This window comes from Cryptosporidium parvum, chromosome 6, assembly GCF_000165345.1.
Source record: "Cryptosporidium parvum Iowa II chromosome 6, whole genome shotgun sequence".
Taxonomy (NCBI): domain Eukaryota; phylum Apicomplexa; class Conoidasida; order Eucoccidiorida; family Cryptosporidiidae; genus Cryptosporidium; species Cryptosporidium parvum.
The window spans coordinates 1,161,427-1,180,350 of NC_006985.1; the positions used below are offsets into that span (position 1 = coordinate 1,161,427).

The following is an 18,924-nucleotide window of genomic DNA, read 5'->3' on the forward strand; positions in this document are numbered from 1 at the left end:
CAATTTAAAGCCTTAGTTTGAGCATTTCGTTCCTTTCCTAACTTAATCACTCAATGATTTTAATTGTCCATTCTACATATATTTTTTTATACCTGATTGTTACCTTTTTAATTCTTAATAATTATTTTTTCCCTTTTTTATATTTTTTATTCCAATTTATTTTCATGTGGTCAATAAAAACCTACACGTATAATATACTTTACGTACTCGCTTACATGCAGCAGGCTTATGCAGAGGGGCAAAATTGAATTTTTGAATATTCAATAATTGAAATTAATAAGAATTTGCCAATTATTTAGGGATTTAAAGTTTAATTAGTCGGTTTTGTTGGCTTTTTTAATTTAAAGGATTATTATTGAAGTAAGAACAATAGAACGTCCATAAATTATCTTGATTGCTTTCTTTAGCCAAACATTTTATTAAAATCAATAAATAATTAAGTATGGAATGCTTATATATATGAATAGATTGTTCATTTGAACTAAAATTATCTCTGAGAATGCTGAAATATATTAGAATTACTTAGTCAAACACTGAAATGCTTATATTGATTGATTAATCACTGGATACACTGGCTCAACCAATATACCACATGTTCCCTTCTTTCCAGAATGAAGAGCTAGTTTGATGTATCCTTTCTCTCCCCACGCTTCACCCCAGCTATTTCTTACTAGCCAATATTCTTTATTAGTATCTTCATCCATATCATATCCAACTAGAACAACTCCATGATTAACCTTGGTTCCACAAGGAGCATCGAATACTCCACTTTTATAAAACTGGAAAGGGGTTTGATCGGCCTGAATTGCAACTGAAATTGGTCCATACTTAGCCAAAGCAGTCTTTAATGCATTAATATTTCTCGGAAATACATATTTGTAGGCTTTTACAGGAATCTCTATATAATTCTCGCAAAATGAATCCATACATGTTTTTTCCTCAGCAAAGTAAGGGTAATCATCATTAGTACATAAATATTTGTTCTTAATTGCATACTGAAAAGCCAATCCCATTGTTCCTCCATCACATCCAAAGTTGCCATTTTGTTTACTGCAATCAACAAATTGCTGTTCACTCAAGCTTGGTAATCCTCGGTTTGTTTGAGCACACGTTGCTCCCTCCAAAGCTGCAACAGCAGAGAAAGCCCAACATGACCCACAATTCTTTTGATTTCTTATTGGGTTCACGCATCCAGCTTCCACCCAATTAATAGAATTTGGGGGAACAAATTCCTCTTCTGATTCGCTTGCTGAGACTCTACTTGACTTAAATACCCTTTCATCATCTTTGGAATCTTTTATATATCCTGTGAATCTTGCCATAAACTCTTCTTTCGACAAATCACCAAATTCATTCATTTCTAACACATAACTGAATCCTTGGCTATTTGTTGTTTTAATAAAGTTCATATTTTGCTTATAAATTTCAAATCTTTGATTTTCCTCCTCCATAGAGCTATATACTTTGTGGTATTTCTTTTTGAACTCCTCAAAACTCTTTCTATACTCCCTAGTTGCTGGATCAACATAATCACCAGGTACGAAATCGTCAATTTTGTCACTGGTGTTATTAGTAATATACAAAGATACAGTAACAACCAAAACTATAAAGATTGCAATCAACGTTGCAATTATTATGTTTTTCAACTTTTTATTCGGTTCCCTTTGTTGATTAGTGCCATTAATTAATGCAATGTATGGTCCAGAAATATATTCCTGATGTTCTTCCACGTTGTTTCCTATGTCCATTTTACTTAATTACTTTTTAGTTCAATTAACTTCAACATATAATCATCAAATTTTTTTGAATATCTTGTCATGTCATCTTATTATTATTCTTGAAAAACTATGACATGCCCACATAATTGCATGCAAATAATTATTTACATTTTAGTCATACAAAATTGCATGCAAATGCCGGTATAGAGAAAATAATTCATTTATCCACATGAAAATAAAACAAACTTTCTATTAATTAGTAATACATTGAGAAATTAGGAAGTTTTAAAAGTCATTAAAAAAAATAAAAAAATTTTCATCTTTTTTAAAATGAATTAAATTCTGAAAATAATTGCTAATTAGTTATGAACTATGGAAATGAGATGAATCATATTCTATATTAAAGGAACAAGTAGTTGACGAAGTATTACTTTTAATTTTATCAATTGTTTCTTTGGAATATGTCATTGAACTTAATTCGTAGTAATCTCTTTCTGGTTCCTCTTCCGTCTGTATTTCCTCTTCCTCCTGATTAATCTTCACTGATCCAAGTCTATAGAGAATTAATCCTAGAATTAAAATAAGTATTCCAATTAAGTCTTCCACTTTCGGCTCAGTTGCTTCTTTCCCTACTAATCTTGGAGAAAAAAATACCAAAGTAGTAACTGGTAATCTTAGAGTTGAGACAATAAATCCTGTTGAAGCAGTCCCATGCTTCAATACTAATACACTGAAAACATTGCAAATTACATTTGCAATAAAATATATTAAGACAGGAAATTGTGCTGAATTACAGTTATCACATGGTCTTTGTAATTCTCCTCCACAGCTTTCAGTGATTGAGTTTCTCTTCAAAAAAAGGCAATTTGCTCCATCAAATAATAAAGAAGGAATTTGATTCATCTCTATTTTCTGAGGACCAAGAATAGACAAACTATTGATTGGTACCAATATAAATCCTATGATCACTTGAGTGGCTGCAACGCAAAATTGTAGATAATTCTCATTTAATGACGAGTATTCTCTAAATGAGAGGTCTTTGTAAACTGAACTGGCTGAAGCTGGAATACATGCAATTACAAATAGAATATTGAATATCAACTGATTTGAATTTTCTGCTCCGCTACTTTTTCTTATCCCTAATATTAATGTCGACTTTACTATAAATATGCCCATCACCATAACCGTTGCTCCAATATATTGTAACTTATGAAATCGATCCTTACATATCGATGAAAGCATAACCAGAGTTATTGGAGTGCACATTTGTCCAAGAACTACTTGCATCACTCCTGATGTGTGAGTGCTTGCAAGTAGAGTTAAGATACTGCTAAATGCGTCAAAAAATCCCATCATCCAAAATTTTGACATTGGAAACTCTAAATTATCTCTTGAAAGCTCACCTCTAAAGTATGAAATCAGTAATACCAATCCAAATAATGGGATATATAAAGCAGAAGTTAATTGTGTTAAAAACCAAACATGGTTTGGCATTGCTGAAGTCATTTTCTTGAAAAATACTGAGTTAAATACAGAAGAAATTAAGAGGCTCATCATGCAAACTATCAGAAAAAAGTTCTCTTTGCATGGTTTAATAACTCCTTCGTTAAGTGCACTCATTCCATTTTTTATTAATGTTATTATTTGAATTTGCTCATTTTCGCTTTCACTCCCTAACAATAACTCTCTTCCTGAGCCATTCATATTAGTATGAACTGATTAACCTTCCAACAAAAGTAATCTCTTTAATTTTCTGAATATATCTCAACTTATTAAAACCAGTAATCTATACATGAAAAAAAGAAATGTATTGACAAAAGTTATTTAGCTTTTAATTTATATGTTTCTAGGCATCCCAACTAAAAATTCTAATTTGAATTCCTGCATGCAACGGTGATTAGGTTTGCATGCAGGAATTATATTTTTTATCTTTTTGAAAGCAAATTCTAAAAAAAAATATACTAAGTTCTGATTTCCTTATCAAATCCTAAATTTCCATTATTTCCGCTTTTCTTAATTTTTCCTCCAATCAAATACACACTGAATACTATCTTTTATTAATTGTATGTATACCAAATCCAATAAACATCCATTCTAATTCCCAACTTCCCCACCTTTAGTAGTTCTGTCTTTATTATTACGAAATACATTGCATGCAATTTATAAATAATTAGGCGGGAAATTTGAGCCATATTCATCAGTTACGAATATTGAAAATAAAAACTCAAAAATTAAAGGTATATAATCTCATAGAAGCTTCTACTTTAAATATGTATAGTTTGTGAAATTGGCTAAGAAAAAGTATCTGTCTAAAGCCATTTGTATCAAGCCAAATTGTCTAGTTCAGAACAATAAGGAGCTCAATATTTATATTATTTGAGCCAACAAAGGACAATCAATAGCCGTCTTTTCCCATAAACCCAATGGTGGAAGCGAATTAAAAGACATGCTCAAAATTTAAGCATCACATCTTATTCTAAATGAGTTAAATGCGTGTTCTTCCACAGTACGACGATTGGAGACTACGCACTTTTCAATTGTGGAACCGGGACTACCTTCCCTTTCCAAAAAATCAATCCTAAAGACAAGCATTAAATAATACTAGTGTTTGTGTAATTAAACATACATTTTGATAACAGAATCTTCGTCTCCCTCCAACTCGCCAATAACCGTACCAGAAGGGGTATTTTTGCACCATCCAAAGACGTTAAGTTCATTAGCCTTAAGAAAAGTGTATTTCCTAAAAGAAACACCCTGGACTTTACCAAAGACTTCGAACTCACACTTTAACATTCTTAAAACGTCTAAGCTATGTACAATTGAACACAATCTATTCTTATTATTATTTTTTTTTTTTTTTTTTTTACTATTAAAGATTATTTATTCACATTGTGCCTTTAATAAATCTGTTTGGCGCCAACAGCCAGCATATTTTCGAATAATCAAAGAGCGATATCTTTTGAAAAAAAATTTATTTTCACACCAAAATGGTAAATTGCCTCGTTTAAAAATATACACAAATTAATACGTATTATTCGATATCCAACAATAGACAAACACTGATATGTTCCTCAAAATCACAAGAAATAATACGTCATATAAGTTTCCCGCGTCTCTCCAATCTTGGATATGTATAATTAGACTATAATGGACGATACAGGATAACTATGGACCCAGTATAACTGCCTAGGTCGCACTATACGTGTTATTATCTGACATTTTAATGAGACATAACATTAAATCGTCGGTCGAAAAATAATCCTGTTGGGTAACCATCAGGTTACAAAAGGTCGATTTAAATTTTTCCGAGGAATTTGAGACGAGGAGTAAGAGTTCACTACTTAACGCTTAAATATAACAGCTACAAGTGTAATATTATGTTCTTTGACCAAAGACTTTCTTCAGAGAAACGGAATATATATATTTTCAACAATTGAGCTTCAACAACTGAATATCTAAGTTTATTGTTTTAATATATTAAATAGTATTGTTAATATTTATAAAGAGTTGAAAAAATGCCTTTGAGCCAGAATATGAGTATGACTGAACTTTCACGTTTCAGGACAAGAATATGTGAGAGAAAGGCTTTACATGGAGTATGCGAGCTTGACGAGAGGTGTCCTTTTTCACATTGTCTTTCCTGGCATCGTAGAAATCCTTACGAATATGCGTATAGACCGAACTTATGTCCTAATGTAGTTTTCCAGAATGAGAATAAGAAGATGCGTGTTAAGAACTATTGCCAAAGAGGCAGAATGTGTATGTTTTCTCATACAAAAGAGGAGCAAATGTATCATGTTTTAGTATATAAGACTCAATTATGTCGCGAATATCCGTTATGTACAAAACATTATTGTCCATTTGCTCATGGCTTAGATGAATTAAGAAATCCAGAAACTATAGAATTTGACCCAGTACAAGGACCAGAAGTAATTGAACGTCAAAGACTTGTTCATGATTGTAATAAATTCAATGAAATTGATTTATCCGAAGATTTGAATGACTCCATAATTATAAGGAATAAGGAGGCTATAATAAGTAACGTTACAACTTCCCCAATATCTCCATCAAATTCTCCTTTACATTCAAATATGACCGCTTCAAGCCTAGCACCTGTAATGGATCAAACAAAGAGTCAAAATAGTAAATATTCTTTAAGGAATAAATCTCAAACATCTGCATCAAGTACAAATAACTCACCTAAAAAGGGTGGTAGGGGAAGTAGTTTTAATCACAATAAGGCAAATTCTAATAATCAAAATAGACAATTTACAAATCATGAATTATTAAAGGGAGAGTTAACTCCTATAAACAATACAAATGAGTCTCCTGTTACACCATCAACAGGGTGTGAGACCCCTCTACATTCTCAAAATCACATTGCTTCAACAGGATTTAAGAATGATGCTCGTAAAACTGTAAATAGAGATTTTCAGAGAAAGGAAGTCGATAGAGCTAGAGGTGCTTCTCCGAATACAAGAAGTGCGTTTCCTAAAGTTATAGATGGAGACGAAGTTGCTCATGCTAGAGATAATGTGAATATTCCTCCACCTCCTTATAATGCAATAGGCTTAAATTTTCCATGTAATGAAGGATTAAATGACAATACAGATCCTTCGTCACTATTACCAAACTATGATTTTGGAAGATTTGCATGGAATGGCTACTTTGATAGAAATAAGAATTTATTAAATAATAGACTAATCGACTATGAAAAGAATAAAATGGTTCAAGAGCCATTATGTAGTATTGATGATTATGGAAATGGGGCAAGTGTCGAACAAATGTCTTATTTAATGCACTTACAATTGCTTTCATTATCAGACTCTCCAGAAAAGTTATTAGAGACAATGAATAACAATGATTCAGATTGGAGTTTATCGAATCCTGCTTTTGGAATTACAGGGATTTACAATACTCAACAAAATAGAGATTCAAGTGCATGCAATAGTCCATGTAACTTTTCTACAGAATTAAATTCAAATCCTATTCCTTCTACATCTCACCAAGATGCAATAAGATGTCAGAATGAAGTCAAAGTTACTCCTAATTCTCAACTTTTCTTATCAAACAACTATTTTGATGATTATAGGTTTGATTTTATTAATGACAATGTTCCTAATCATGACAAGATGGGACTAAGGGACATTAATAATTTGTACAATAGATCAGATATTAACTTAAAGATCGATTGTACAGATAATTCATGGAATCTGTTTCATCCAAGCTTACTTGGTTCAAGTACCAGAGATGGAGATTTTTGGACGGAAGGGAAATGAAAGGATATTACAGCTAATTATTAATTTATTAAAAATTTAAATTTCATGCTTACAGCTTTATTCTTATTGGTTTTCTCCTTAGTACTTTCTCGGCTAATTAATCAATTATGGTCGAGATAATTCATGCTTAACGTTCTTTTGTTTGTGATTTTTAAATAAAGGAATCAGCTAAACAATTTTATTCTTTAATTGGGCCTAGATTACTTATTGTTTTTTTTCTTAGTGATGAAGTTTTGTATTAATTAATTTTTATCTTTACGATTTGCATGCATTTCTTTTTTTATTATTGACTACATGCGCAATACTCACATGCAAATTTAGTACCGGTGTTTTGATTACGTGTAATAATTTTATGTGGACAACATTTTATTCTGTATGTTTGTATTTTTAATTCTTGTGTCTGTAGTTTGATTAAAATTAATCTCGGAAATGTAAGAAAGAAGAAGAGATTATGGCAATTTAAAAGTTATTTTTGCGATAGATGTGGAAACTAAGACGATGTTAGTTTTTGAGAAGTAGGAGAGTCAGTTTTTATTTCATTTATTGATTTTATTTCAAGGTTTACAAGTCAAAGAGGTTAAGGTAAAATTCAAATGACGGGATTACAGCAAAATATTGCAAAGTAGCAATATTAGACCTAAATGTTTTTTGTATTGTAAATCAACCAGAATTTTTAGCATAAATAATACAAAGGTCAATTTATTAAACACCCAAAATTGGTGTTTTGTTAAGTGTGCAAAGGGTGACCGCAAAATGTCAAAAAATCAAAAATATTGCAACTAAAGGAAAAATCACTAAATACAACATAAATGTTGAGATAATATGAAAAGTAATGAAATTTTTGAAAGAATCAAAAAGAGCTTTAAGACAAGGGTGGAGGACTTTAAGCAAGGCAGACAGAGTTGGAGATTGAAGGAATGGCATCATCTACAATCAATACTGTATTTAATCTATGGAGCAGGAGCGCTCGTTTTTGTGAGATTGATAGCTAATTCAAACCCAGATAACAACAACTATGATCATTTTGTGAATGATCCAAATGATCCAGGGAGTTCATTCACCCATTGTGGGATTACTCCAATGTTTAATATGATACCAATTCCGGGATCTTACATATTATTAATATACTCAGTTTATTCTTTATCAATAATAAGCTTGACAATTTCATTCTTATCATTTATATTGGGATTCAGTTTCAAATTTTTCAGCAGAATTCCTAGAAGCTACTTTTTCTCTCCATCAAAAAGAACAAGAGTATTGGGTTTTTGCTGCAAGATATTACCAATAATTATCAGAATTTTGAATTTGTTTTTTATTCTACTTTTGGTCATCCCATTTATATATATCACAACCAGTGGAGCTTGTTACAGGAGATTAGTTAGATTTGAAAGAAATAAAGTACAAAATTGCAGGATATGGGTTAATAAATGTGCAAAAGACCACCGAATTTTTGGAAGGCATTTAGAATGCAGTTTAAGAAAAAACTTTAAACACTTTCCAACGGAAATTGTTGAAGATCCCACAATTGGCGAAAATCTCGACATTATTATTGGAGGTCCAATGCCTCTGTTATGTCCTATGTGCAATGAAGTGAGAATGGACCCAAAATCACCTTTATATAAAGGAGAAGCTTATGTTGAGCAACTTAAGTCATCTATCTCTAAAATGGAAGCAATTAATATTAAAGACAGGTCATTATATCAGGTAGAAGCATTATCGCTTATTCAATTAAGTAATCATATTTCCACAAGATCCGAGAATATTCCTAATATTTATACAATCCAAGATTACGAAGAGATGATAAAGCCTATTATGTTTAATAATATTTCACCATTAATGCAAAAGATCATTAGTAATCGCCAGAATTTATATGGCTATTTTAAACTTTTGCCATTTTCACTTATCCAACTCGAATCTAATGTGAAAGGCAAGACCAATGAAAAAGAAAAAAATGATGATTTGGTTTCTCTAGAAGAGCCTATTAGTATTGATTTTAATTCTGAATATATTAAAAATTATGATAATTATAGACCCTCCATACAACTACCTTCAAAAGTTAGTATTCCATCCAAATTTAAGTCAATTGTTGAAAAATATGCTGCAGCTCTTTCATCACAGGTAAATGGTGATACTTTATTTAGTGAAGAAGTTACTCAAAAAAAAGATACTTTTCCAAACAAAAATCCTAAAAAGAATCAACATAAAGAGGTTGACAAAGCAACTCTAAATAATTCATATAAAAGCACATTTTATTTTAGTGGCGACTCTAACCCCACTCCACTAACTATAGATCAAAGTATCGATTTAAACAGAGAATTTGAAGCTGCAAGATATCAAATACAAGTTTCCATGCACGAAGGAAGCAACTTTTCAAGATCAATCTTTGTATTTATGCTCATCTCTCTCATTTTTTGGGCATTGACACGCTTCTTTTCTTTTGCTATCTTTGATACTACCAGAAATGAGGCCTGCTTTTATGTTCCTAATTCAAAAAGAACGCTCATTTGGTCCAAGCTAAGAACTTTCTTGGACATACTAAGCTAAACTATTAAATTATAATCTTCTTTGTCCCGGGTTCCTGTGACGAGTCGATCTGCCCGAGTGGTTAAGGGGCTTGACTAGAAATCAAGTGCGGTCTCCGCGCACAGGTTCGAATCCTGTGGTCGACGGTTTTTTAGGTTTTTAAAGTAATATATTTTAATTAACAATCTCATTTTTTACCATTATATTTGGTCCATCCTTTTAAAAAAAGAATGGAAAGAAGTAGCTAACTAATTAATCAAATTTTATTTTTATATTTTATCTCTTTCATAGTTACCTAAGTCTAACCCTGAAAAATAACTATCATGTAATATTTTATTTTTTAGAAAATAAAAAATCGGCGCCAACTAGTTTTTTTTTTACACACAAATTGTAATAAATACCTATTGATACCTTTAGAGTTTAAATAAAACTTGTGAATTGACTAAAGTGATTGCTTAAAGAATAAAAGAAATATGAAGACAAATTTGAGTTATAGATATTATTTAAGGAATAATATCTCCCGAATTTACTACTTTTACATACTATTATCAATGTTACACAAAGTAATGGCTCAGAGTGAAAAAAGAAAGTTGGCATTAGATCCTGATACATATACATCAAAAACTGTGTCTGAATATTTTTTGTCAAATCCTGTTACATTCTTTATAATGATTTGGATGTGTGTTCACGTTTTCCTGGGGATTCTATTCTTTTGCTTCCTATCTAGTGAACGATCTCTAATGAAGCCTACTTCCGTAACTTTATAAAAATTTACCAGATAATTTACTAGATATTATGTAAATTAATTATTTGAGTCTAAAAGATAAATAAAGAATTCATATTATCTATTTCTGAGGGGTTTCCTCATTAAAGTCAACTAAATAAAAATCTAAAAGCTAATATCTTGCAAAATGCATCTCCAATCATTCTCGTTTGGTCATTAAATTTTAAAAATCGAAAAATTTACATCAATTTAAGCTTTTTAATATATCACTTAGAATTTAATATAATTTTATTATTATTTTATTACCCTTTTTTTCAACTATATACCGGCGCAGTACACGTAATTTTTTTTGAATTTCTTAAAATCCTATACCGGCATTTTTAAGTACCGGTATGCGAAAGCAAAAGTTTTAAAAAAAAAAAAATTTGTGTAAATTTGTGGGAACTCAAAAAATACCCAAATTATTTCACAACGAATAGATGCGAAAGGGAGTTGTTTCTATTAATTATGGAGATACAGCAGTTGCAGCTGAGGAAAATATTGAAAACCAAAATGGGAACGAATTATTTGTGGACCATAGAAGAGGAGAAGTTAATGATTTATATGAGAAACTTCAAGATATTACTCTGATTAAGGATAGAGAAAAGAGGATTGAGCTTTTCCAAAAAGCTATTGCATTAATGACTCTAGGTGTAGATGTCTCTTCTCTTTATAGTCTAATGATTCTTGCTAGTGCTACACATGACCAAGTTGAGAAGAAAATCATATATCTATATCTTACTCATTATGCTGAGAGAAATTCAGAACTTGCTCTTTTGATGGTAAATACTTTAAGAAAAGATAGTGAAGATGAAGATCCTGTTATTAGGAGTCTTGCATTAAGAAGCTTCTCATCGCTTAAGATTCCTATTGCTATTGAATATATTGAGCCTATTCTGAAGAATGGATTGAGTGATTCTGTTGGATATGTCAGAAAAACTGCTGTAATGGGATGTCTCAAGTTTTTTCAATATTCTAAAGAAGATTTCTTCAATACTAATATATTGGACATTTTAATTTGTATGTTAAATACCGAATTAGATCCAAATACAATTACTAACTTAATTTATGTATTAAATGAAATTAATCAAGAAATAGGAGGAGCAACTTTTACGAAGCAATTTATTATCAAAATTCTTAACAATATTAAATCTTTTAATGAATGGAGTCAATATCATATCTTACAACTCATCTTTCAAAATCTTTCAAATATTCTTCAACAAGATCAATCATATTCTTCAGAAACCAATTTTAAGGAACAGGTACCCTCTTCTGATGTTTTTCATATATTAAATGCTTTAGAAGAAGTAATTCGGCATTCAAGTGTTAATGTATTATTAATAAGTATTCAAATATTCATCTCTTTGACGAAACCTTATCCAAAGTTATTTTCTCAAGTAATACAGAGAATTAAGGGTCCACTTTTTACTCATGCATCCACTTCTATACCGGAGATCTCAGTAATAGTTTACTCACATATGCGACTTTTGTTTTCATATTTTTCAAATTATTCCAAAGATGGAGTATTTGTAAAAGAAGAAAACAAATGCTTTTATTCTTCATCTTCAATATTATCCTTTTATTATGATGAATATAAATTACTTATGTTAAGAAATGGAGATCCTTTTTATATTCAAGATATTAAACTGGACCTAATTCCTTTTTTAACTTCTGAAGATAATATTGAACATATATTAGAAGAACTTTACCATTATTCCTATGAACTTGGGAATTCTTGTTTAATACATAAATCTGCCTATTTAATGTCGATCTTAATAATAAAATATATTCAGATCAAAGTTGATAATGATTCAGATAACTTTAATCCCCATGAGACACTTGAAAATGATCATATAATTAAATCCTATATAAATTTTTCAAAGGATTTAATGGAATCAGAAAAAGAACAAGTTCTTAGCCCTGTTTTAATGGGGCTTGAATTAGTTTCAGAGTCTTTTCCTTGGGTAATAGAAGAAGTTGTTGGAAGATATTTCTATATGATACTTGTGGAGAAGCTTAGCTTTAACACTGGTGGTATTTGTTCATTTTTGTGGATTATGGCAAAATTCCCAGATTATGTATATTGTGACAAAGGAGAAGTTTTAGATTATGTTGTAACAAATTTACTTGATATTTTTGAGAAGGATTCAAGTAATATAGAAAACTTGGTAAATAGACCATCAAATATATTTAGTATTCTTATTACAAGTTGTTGTAGGCTTTTGTTTGACTCTCCTGAAGATGTGAGACCAGTATTAGGAAGACTTTTAGCCTTTTCAATAGAAAGAATGGACTATCCAGATGTTAAGGATTTGGCTTTATTTTACTATAGATTATTACAGTTTGACTACAAGATTGCAAGAAACATAATTTTGAATGATTCAATATATTATGAAACTAATGAAAACTTTCCACCTTCAGTTTCTATTCTCAAAGATTACTTTTATAGATGGAAGAATGAGAATCTATTTCAAAAGTTTAATACATGTTCTATAATATCTGAAGAATATAAAGAAATGGGAATAAAATTTGATTTTTTTGGATATTGCCAGAATGATGAGACAGAAACAGAATTAGAAGATTCTAACAATATTGAAAATAGGAAAGTAATAATAAGTGATAATATTTTAAAAGCATCACAAAATTCAACAGATTTGAAGCTAAAAGAATCAGTTTTTGTAGAGCCTGACGAATTTGAGAGACTTTGGAACAAAATTAATGATAGTTTAGAGATTCAAGAAGAAATTGAACATTTTAATTTTGAAGACTTTGAATTTATGGCTCTCTTTGAGGACAACTTAGCTACAGAAGGAATAATTTGTATTGCTTCAGGAGAAGTAGACGAGAGATCCTTTGAACTTTTTACATTTTGTATAGTAGAGGACTCTCAGAATTCGATAGATCTTCCTCTTTTGTGTAAAATTATCATAAATTACTCAAACTCAGAAAAAGTACATTACATATTAACTCAAATGAAGGTAGATACTCAAGATACAGAAGACTTAAATATCTCACTGCACTGTAACTTTACTTGGTCTTGTATTAGAAACATTTTTGAGTCAAATATAAGACGACTACAAACCCCTGATTACTAGTATAATCCTTTATTATTTTATTCAATTTTAATATTTCTTTACTTTCCTAAATAGTAATTTCACACGTAATTTGTGCATGCATGCAAAAAAGTTTACAAGAAAATAGATGACGTGTTTGCATGTGGACAATACGATTTTGCGAGGATAAGAAATTTCTGTAGTAGTGGCAGACGGTTTATAATGTGTGTGCATTAGAGGAAAAGAGATAAATAAAAAATTAGAATAATTAACTCGCTCGAAAAGAAGGGGTTTATTGAAGAATACAAATAGAAATTCTACATAGTTAAGCTCTAATTTGCAGACTTTGATGGTTAGAATGAGTTTATCTAAGTCAAAATTATGATGAATAAGATTTGTTAATATAACTGGATAATAGGTTGAAATAATACTGGCAATGTGTTGGGTATTTCCCGCCAAAACCTATAAATAGATAACACAAGGAGAAGAAGGAACAATAGCGGAAATTGATAGAAAAATATTGAAAAATGGAAGTTCCAATATTTTCAGAAACACCTCTTTCAATGCAGAGGAATAGAGAGGCCTTTGTTCAACAGATTAAGAGGTAAGTGTGTGTGGGGGTCTAAAGAGATCAAAAAGGCTCTGGATAAGGTTTTAACTAAAGTAATAATAAATGAATAGGGATTTAGGGGAATATTTTGCTATAATGGGTATAAAAGATTGCGAGTATTATAGTTTAGAAGAAGTTTTGGAGAGAGTAAAGACTTCAAATATAAGATTTAATAGAGATGTGATGAGAAACGTATTTTTATCAATAAAGCCAACACATATAGATAAATGTAGTGGAAAGCAAATTAAGGATAACTATTTGAAAAGAAGATGGGAACTTCAGACAATGTTAGACACTTGTTTTAGGGAGTTTGAAGCTTTGGAACAACTTAGACAGCAAGCTGAGAATAATTTGAGGAGGTATGAGAATGTTGCAAGTAAATACGACCAAGAGGAAAGCAAGTTAATGATTCAAGTGGTCAGTTTAGATTTACAAAAAGAGATGAATTTGGAGGTAGGATATAAGGTTCACTTGGAATGTCAGGATCAAGTAATTGAGACTCAATGGAAAAGGTATCAACATGATAAGAAGTGCGTATTTTGGAATGAGTTGTTCAGTTTTGAGATTGAGAGAAAATTTGCAACTGAGGCAAATATTTTAGATATAATATTATTGGATAGTAGAAGTAATTTGCAGCTAGGAGGATGCAATGTAATCTTAGATGAGCTTGCAGACCAAAGAAAACATGAATTGAGAAAGGAGATTTACAGTAATACTGATGAAGTTGTAATAGGATCTTTATTGATTTCTTGTCAATGGTTATATTCGAGACATATTTTATATAAAAGTTATGTAAGAGAATTTAAGCAAAAAAGAGATCAGAAAATGGAGGATTTGAATACTTATCAAAATGAACTGGCTTGTTTAGATGAACCTTTCTTACCAAAATCAAACAATCTTTCTTTATATTCTTATTTATCATCAGTTCCAGATTATTTAGCAAATAAACTGGATAACTCACTAACTCAATTTAAAATAAATGGCCCAGAAGTACTTTACAAATATGTAATCTTTATTTCATTTCTTCTTCAATGGATTGCTAGTGCTACAAGATCATGCTACTTGGATTCTTTGACAACTTGTTATATATTTTGGTGTAATCTTGGTAATGAGGGATTTGCTTCTTCTAGATGGACTAATAATGGATTCAAGTTTATCCTTTATTCCATATTTATTTCACTTATTATTGATATATTCTGGATGAACATATTCTTTCCAGCATGGAGTGTTAGCTCTGAAGAAGGTGACCTTCGCAATTTCTCTAAAGTCTTTACATTCTTTAACTTTGTTTGGAAGATCATACTTTTTTTTATAATCTGGAAATCTAGAAATGATTTTATTAAATTCCAGCAATACGATGAAGCCCTATTGAGAAAAAACAAACATGGAAATCTAAGTCTACAAAATCATCTCAATTATTAAACATTTCCCGCCTATTCAATTCATGCACCATTCTCATAGTCTAGTTTGACAACAGATTTCAAATTTAGAAATTAATCAATTAATTACCCTAAATAATTGTCTAATTAATTTACAACTAATAACTATTCTATCCTATTTCTTTTTTTTTTATAAATATATTTGGTACCGGTACCTATCATAAATTTTTATATTGTCTCGAGATCCAATTTTTAGATATGCATGCATGCAAAAGTAAAATAAAGAAAATCAATAGAAATAGAAATAAAATATAAGGTAAGGAAATGAAAGAGTTCCAATGTATAAATATAATAAGTTTTCTCTTTTGATTTCCATCTTTCTTTAATTAACTTCTAATGTATAGACTTGTAATAGCAGTAAATGTACAAATAAAACTTATAAGAAGGACTAGAAATTTACTCCTCTCTTTTTTTCTCCATTTTATCCCTTTCTTTCTCTTTGTTTCTCTCTATAATAAATAAGAATGAGTTCCCCCAAGCTCTTCTTGTTCATAAATATAGAGAAACATTTAATATATAGTTTATAGTAATTTGAGAAATTGGATTCAACCAAGTAAAACTAGACTTTTAAATTTTGTCCTTCTTATATTATTTCTTCTTATTCTCTTTCTCTGTTATTCCTTTCCTCTCTTCATTCCTCATAATAAACTATTTCCTAAGTAATTTATTATTACCAAATCACTTCCTCCAAGACCAACCAATATTCTTAATAGAGCTTCCCAAAGCTGCAATCTTTGACTTATGAACTTCTGGATGTCTGTAATGATAAATTTTCTCATAAATTCTATGGAAGAATCCATAAATGAAATAATAGACTTTCTTTGGATATCCCAAAGGATTATTCTTGATATTTAGTATTATCTTATTCACTTTTTTGTAGAAGATTCCCCAGTTCTTCTTTAAAAAGAAAATAATTTGATCACAAAATCTTATAGAATTCCTTAAAAAGCTAAATGCTTTACATATTAATTCTTTAATATTAACAAACACTTTTATTGATCCTGATTTTAGAAAATGATATATGTTATATCCACAGGATCCAATCTTTGAAATGAACTCACTCTTCTGAATCTTTTCCTTTGAATCTGTTATAGCTTGAGATAATGATTCCAAACGAGGAGTTGGATAAGAAAATACTTGACTCTTACTCTTAATCTTCTCCTCATATCTAATCTTAAACTCCTCTGGTTCAGAACTCTCCACTTCCCTTGCTGTTGTTGAAGCTAAATCTATTGCTTCTTCTGTTGATATATAACCTCTATGGTAATCTTTCCATACAAATGAATCTGAAAGTGAATTCTTTCCAGATTCAACAAATTCCGAAACTTGACCAATTATTGGCTTTGCAAATGTTGCTGATGCTCTTGCTACATTTACCAAGTTATATTCCTTTTCATCTGATCCCATTATAAAGTTACCAATTCCATTTGCTATGTTTCCTAAAAATGATCTTCTTGTTTCTGACATTTTGAAAAAATATTATAGAATTTACTCCTATTTATTTCTTTCAGATTCTATTTAACAATACTCACTCTTTTTACAACTCTGTAAAAAATGAATCTATCTTATATTATTTAGGTACCTTATTGGTACCCAGATAATCTAGACATCACGTATTATTATGATCTTTTTCTCATATCTACATGAAATACTTTGGATTCATTCTCTTTACACTTTCTTTACACTTTCTTTTTCCAACATAGACCGGACATTCCGTCTTTTGGTAGTATTTTCATGTGCTTTTCTTTTGTTATTTGCCTATTTATTAATTTTTATAATTATGTGCATCATTTAGGCGGGAAAACATGCACAAATTATGCATGCACAATTTTTAGATAATATTAAATATTTATTAAAGTATAATAAAATTATTGAAAGAAAAGATGAAGATTGAAAATTGAAGGGATATAAAAGAAAACAACTAGATATAGAGAGACAAGGCGAGTGAGTAAAAATATGATTTTTAAGATTAAAAGTTTATTAAATTTAGATAGAAATGGTTTTCTTTGGGTATTAGTTAAGACAAATATAGAAAATGACGATTTGAGTGTTAACTACTGCTTAAATAATTATGCCTACAATTCATCAAAGGAAGGATTCTTAGGTGAAGGTAGTTACTTTAGGGCATATAGGGGTAGGAAACTTTTTTCTTTTAATAAGGATAGTGTTGGAAGTATCTTAACCACACTTAAAATAGGGTTATTATCATGTCTTAAATCTCATAAAGTTGCTTTGGTTATGGAAAATAACCAAAAGATAATTTTATCTGTGTATGAGAGGGTGATTTTGGAATATTTAATAATGAGAAAATTGAATCATTCCAGTATACCAAGAGTTCTTGACTTGATTGAGGTACCAGAATCGAATCAAATAGTGCTAGTTCATGAGTATCTACCTTTTCAGTTGATGTATTGGAATAGGTATGGTAAATTTTATAGTGTAATTAATAATTCTAGAAGGATTATGGTTTATAGTGAGAAGATTTCAATAATAATATTGTACCAATTACTTGTTTGTGTTGATTATTTACATGAACATAGAATTGTACATAGGGATATTAAGCCAGAAAATATCTTTTTAACAGAAAAAGTTGATGAATCAGATTTGATTTGCACTTTTGAAGATCTGAATAGTTTGGATGAGGATGAGGAAGATGAGGATGAATTGTTTGAGGAAAAGTGTCTTTGGGAGGATGCTCCCATATTTGAGTCAACTTCAGGAGCAAAAGCTGAACAAATAAGATTATTAAGAGAAAGAGATGTGGAAGAAGAAGAAGAAAAAACGGATTTCTTGGGGAGGAGCTCCTTAATGCAGTTATTGGTGCTCAAAGAATATATGGAATACTTCAAAAAAGACTTTCCTTCAACAAATAAGGAGTCTGATACCGCACTTAAGTTTATTTCCAAGTTCCAAGTAAAACTTTCCGATTTCAACTCATCTATTATAGTTAATGACTCTGGGTTGATATATGATTCTGGTAAGTTTAATTATATTTTAAGGTGATTTATAGGAGGGAGAGGGAGTAAACTTCTAGGAAATATCATCATCATCATAATTACCATTAATTAATTAACTCTTGATTACCATTTATAATAGAAGGATCTATGTTATTTACTCCTCCAGAGTGTTTTAAGTTGGAATGTACCAAAGATGGAATAGATGGATTTAAAAGAGATATTTGGTCAATAGGATGCGTTATGTATTGTATCTTGAATGGAAGCCCTCCATTTTTTGGACAAGATACAAGAGAACTTTTAAGATCCATAAAAGAGAACTCTGAAAACTTAGTTTTCAACCGAGAAGGAATATCATTGGAAACAAGAATGCTGATTCAAGATATGTTGTGTATAGATCCAATTAATAGAATTTCTGTCAAGAATGCGATTGAAAGAGTAAGAAAAATGTTGAATTAAATATTAATTTAGAGGTTATTGTATTTTCTTGGTTGGTTTAACTTTAACTTGATTTATTTGAAATGAATGAAAATATATAAAATTTTGTCTTCTATTGCTTTGATTGCTTTCTTAGTTAATTTGTAT

General features: G+C 30.2%; 9 protein-coding genes and 1 non-coding gene across 10 annotated transcripts; 6 read left to right on the forward strand and 4 right to left on the reverse strand.

The window, feature by feature from the left end:
• Window positions 1-542: 542 nt before the first annotated feature.
• cgd6_4880 (cryptopain - cysteine proteinase secreted, possible transmembrane domain near N-terminus) lies at window positions 543-1,748 on the reverse strand (the record flags this gene model as incomplete). Its single annotated transcript, XM_627814.1, has 1 exon — window positions 543-1,748. The coding sequence occupies one exon, from the start codon at window positions 1,746-1,748 to the stop codon at window positions 543-545; it is 1,206 nt and encodes a 401-aa protein (XP_627814.1).
• A 333-nt stretch (window positions 1,749-2,081) lies between these two features.
• On the reverse strand, window positions 2,082-3,422 carry cgd6_4890 (transporter protein with conserved Zn ribbon C11C7CxxC; the record flags this gene model as incomplete). Its single annotated transcript, XM_627815.1, has 1 exon — window positions 2,082-3,422. The coding sequence occupies one exon, from the start codon at window positions 3,420-3,422 to the stop codon at window positions 2,082-2,084; it is 1,341 nt and encodes a 446-aa protein (XP_627815.1).
• Window positions 3,423-4,181: 759 nt separating this feature from the next.
• cgd6_4900 (acylphosphatase, putative) lies at window positions 4,182-4,598 on the reverse strand (the record flags this gene model as incomplete). The annotated part of the gene is made up of 2 exons (XM_001388317.1): window positions 4,182-4,296; window positions 4,345-4,598. Coding segments are annotated over 2 exons (369 nt in total), but the record flags the coding sequence as incomplete, so codon positions are not given.
• Window positions 4,599-5,233: 635 nt separating this feature from the next.
• Window positions 5,234-6,997, forward strand: cgd6_4910 (F11M21.28-like protein with 3 CCCH RNA binding domains, involved in RNA metabolism; the record flags this gene model as incomplete). Its single annotated transcript, XM_627816.1, has 1 exon — window positions 5,234-6,997. One exon carries the CDS (start codon window positions 5,234-5,236, stop codon window positions 6,995-6,997), a length of 1,764 nt encoding a protein of 587 aa, XP_627816.1.
• An 822-nt stretch (window positions 6,998-7,819) lies between these two features.
• Window positions 7,820-9,541, forward strand: cgd6_4920 (hypothetical protein with 4 transmembrane domains; the record flags this gene model as incomplete). Its single annotated transcript, XM_627817.1, has 1 exon — window positions 7,820-9,541. The coding sequence occupies one exon, from the start codon at window positions 7,820-7,822 to the stop codon at window positions 9,539-9,541; it is 1,722 nt and encodes a 573-aa protein (XP_627817.1).
• Window positions 9,542-9,584: 43 nt separating this feature from the next.
• Window positions 9,585-9,666, forward strand: cgd6_4925 (the record flags this gene model as incomplete). Its single annotated transcript has 1 exon — window positions 9,585-9,666. It is a non-coding gene; the product is annotated as a tRNA-Ser (tRNA).
• A 1,057-nt stretch (window positions 9,667-10,723) lies between these two features.
• Window positions 10,724-13,378, forward strand: cgd6_4930 (beta-adaptin AP complex subunit-related; ARM/HEAT repeat protein; the record flags this gene model as incomplete). Its single annotated transcript, XM_627818.1, has 1 exon — window positions 10,724-13,378. The coding sequence occupies one exon, from the start codon at window positions 10,724-10,726 to the stop codon at window positions 13,376-13,378; it is 2,655 nt and encodes an 884-aa protein (XP_627818.1).
• Window positions 13,379-14,009: 631 nt separating this feature from the next.
• On the forward strand, window positions 14,010-15,368 carry cgd6_4940 (hypothetical protein with 2 or more transmembrane domains; the record flags this gene model as incomplete). The annotated part of the gene is made up of 1 exon (XM_627819.1): window positions 14,010-15,368. The coding sequence occupies one exon, from the start codon at window positions 14,010-14,012 to the stop codon at window positions 15,366-15,368; it is 1,359 nt and encodes a 452-aa protein (XP_627819.1).
• A 695-nt stretch (window positions 15,369-16,063) lies between these two features.
• cgd6_4950 (hypothetical protein) lies at window positions 16,064-16,852 on the reverse strand (the record flags this gene model as incomplete). The annotated part of the gene is made up of 1 exon (XM_627820.1): window positions 16,064-16,852. The coding sequence occupies one exon, from the start codon at window positions 16,850-16,852 to the stop codon at window positions 16,064-16,066; it is 789 nt and encodes a 262-aa protein (XP_627820.1).
• Window positions 16,853-17,341: 489 nt separating this feature from the next.
• On the forward strand, window positions 17,342-18,798 carry cgd6_4960 (serine/threonine-protein kinase, putative; the record flags this gene model as incomplete). The annotated part of the gene is made up of 2 exons (XM_001388318.1): window positions 17,342-18,362; window positions 18,482-18,798. 2 exons carry the CDS (start codon window positions 17,342-17,344, stop codon window positions 18,796-18,798), a joined length of 1,338 nt encoding a protein of 445 aa, XP_001388355.1.
• Window positions 18,799-18,924: the final 126 nt, after the last annotated feature.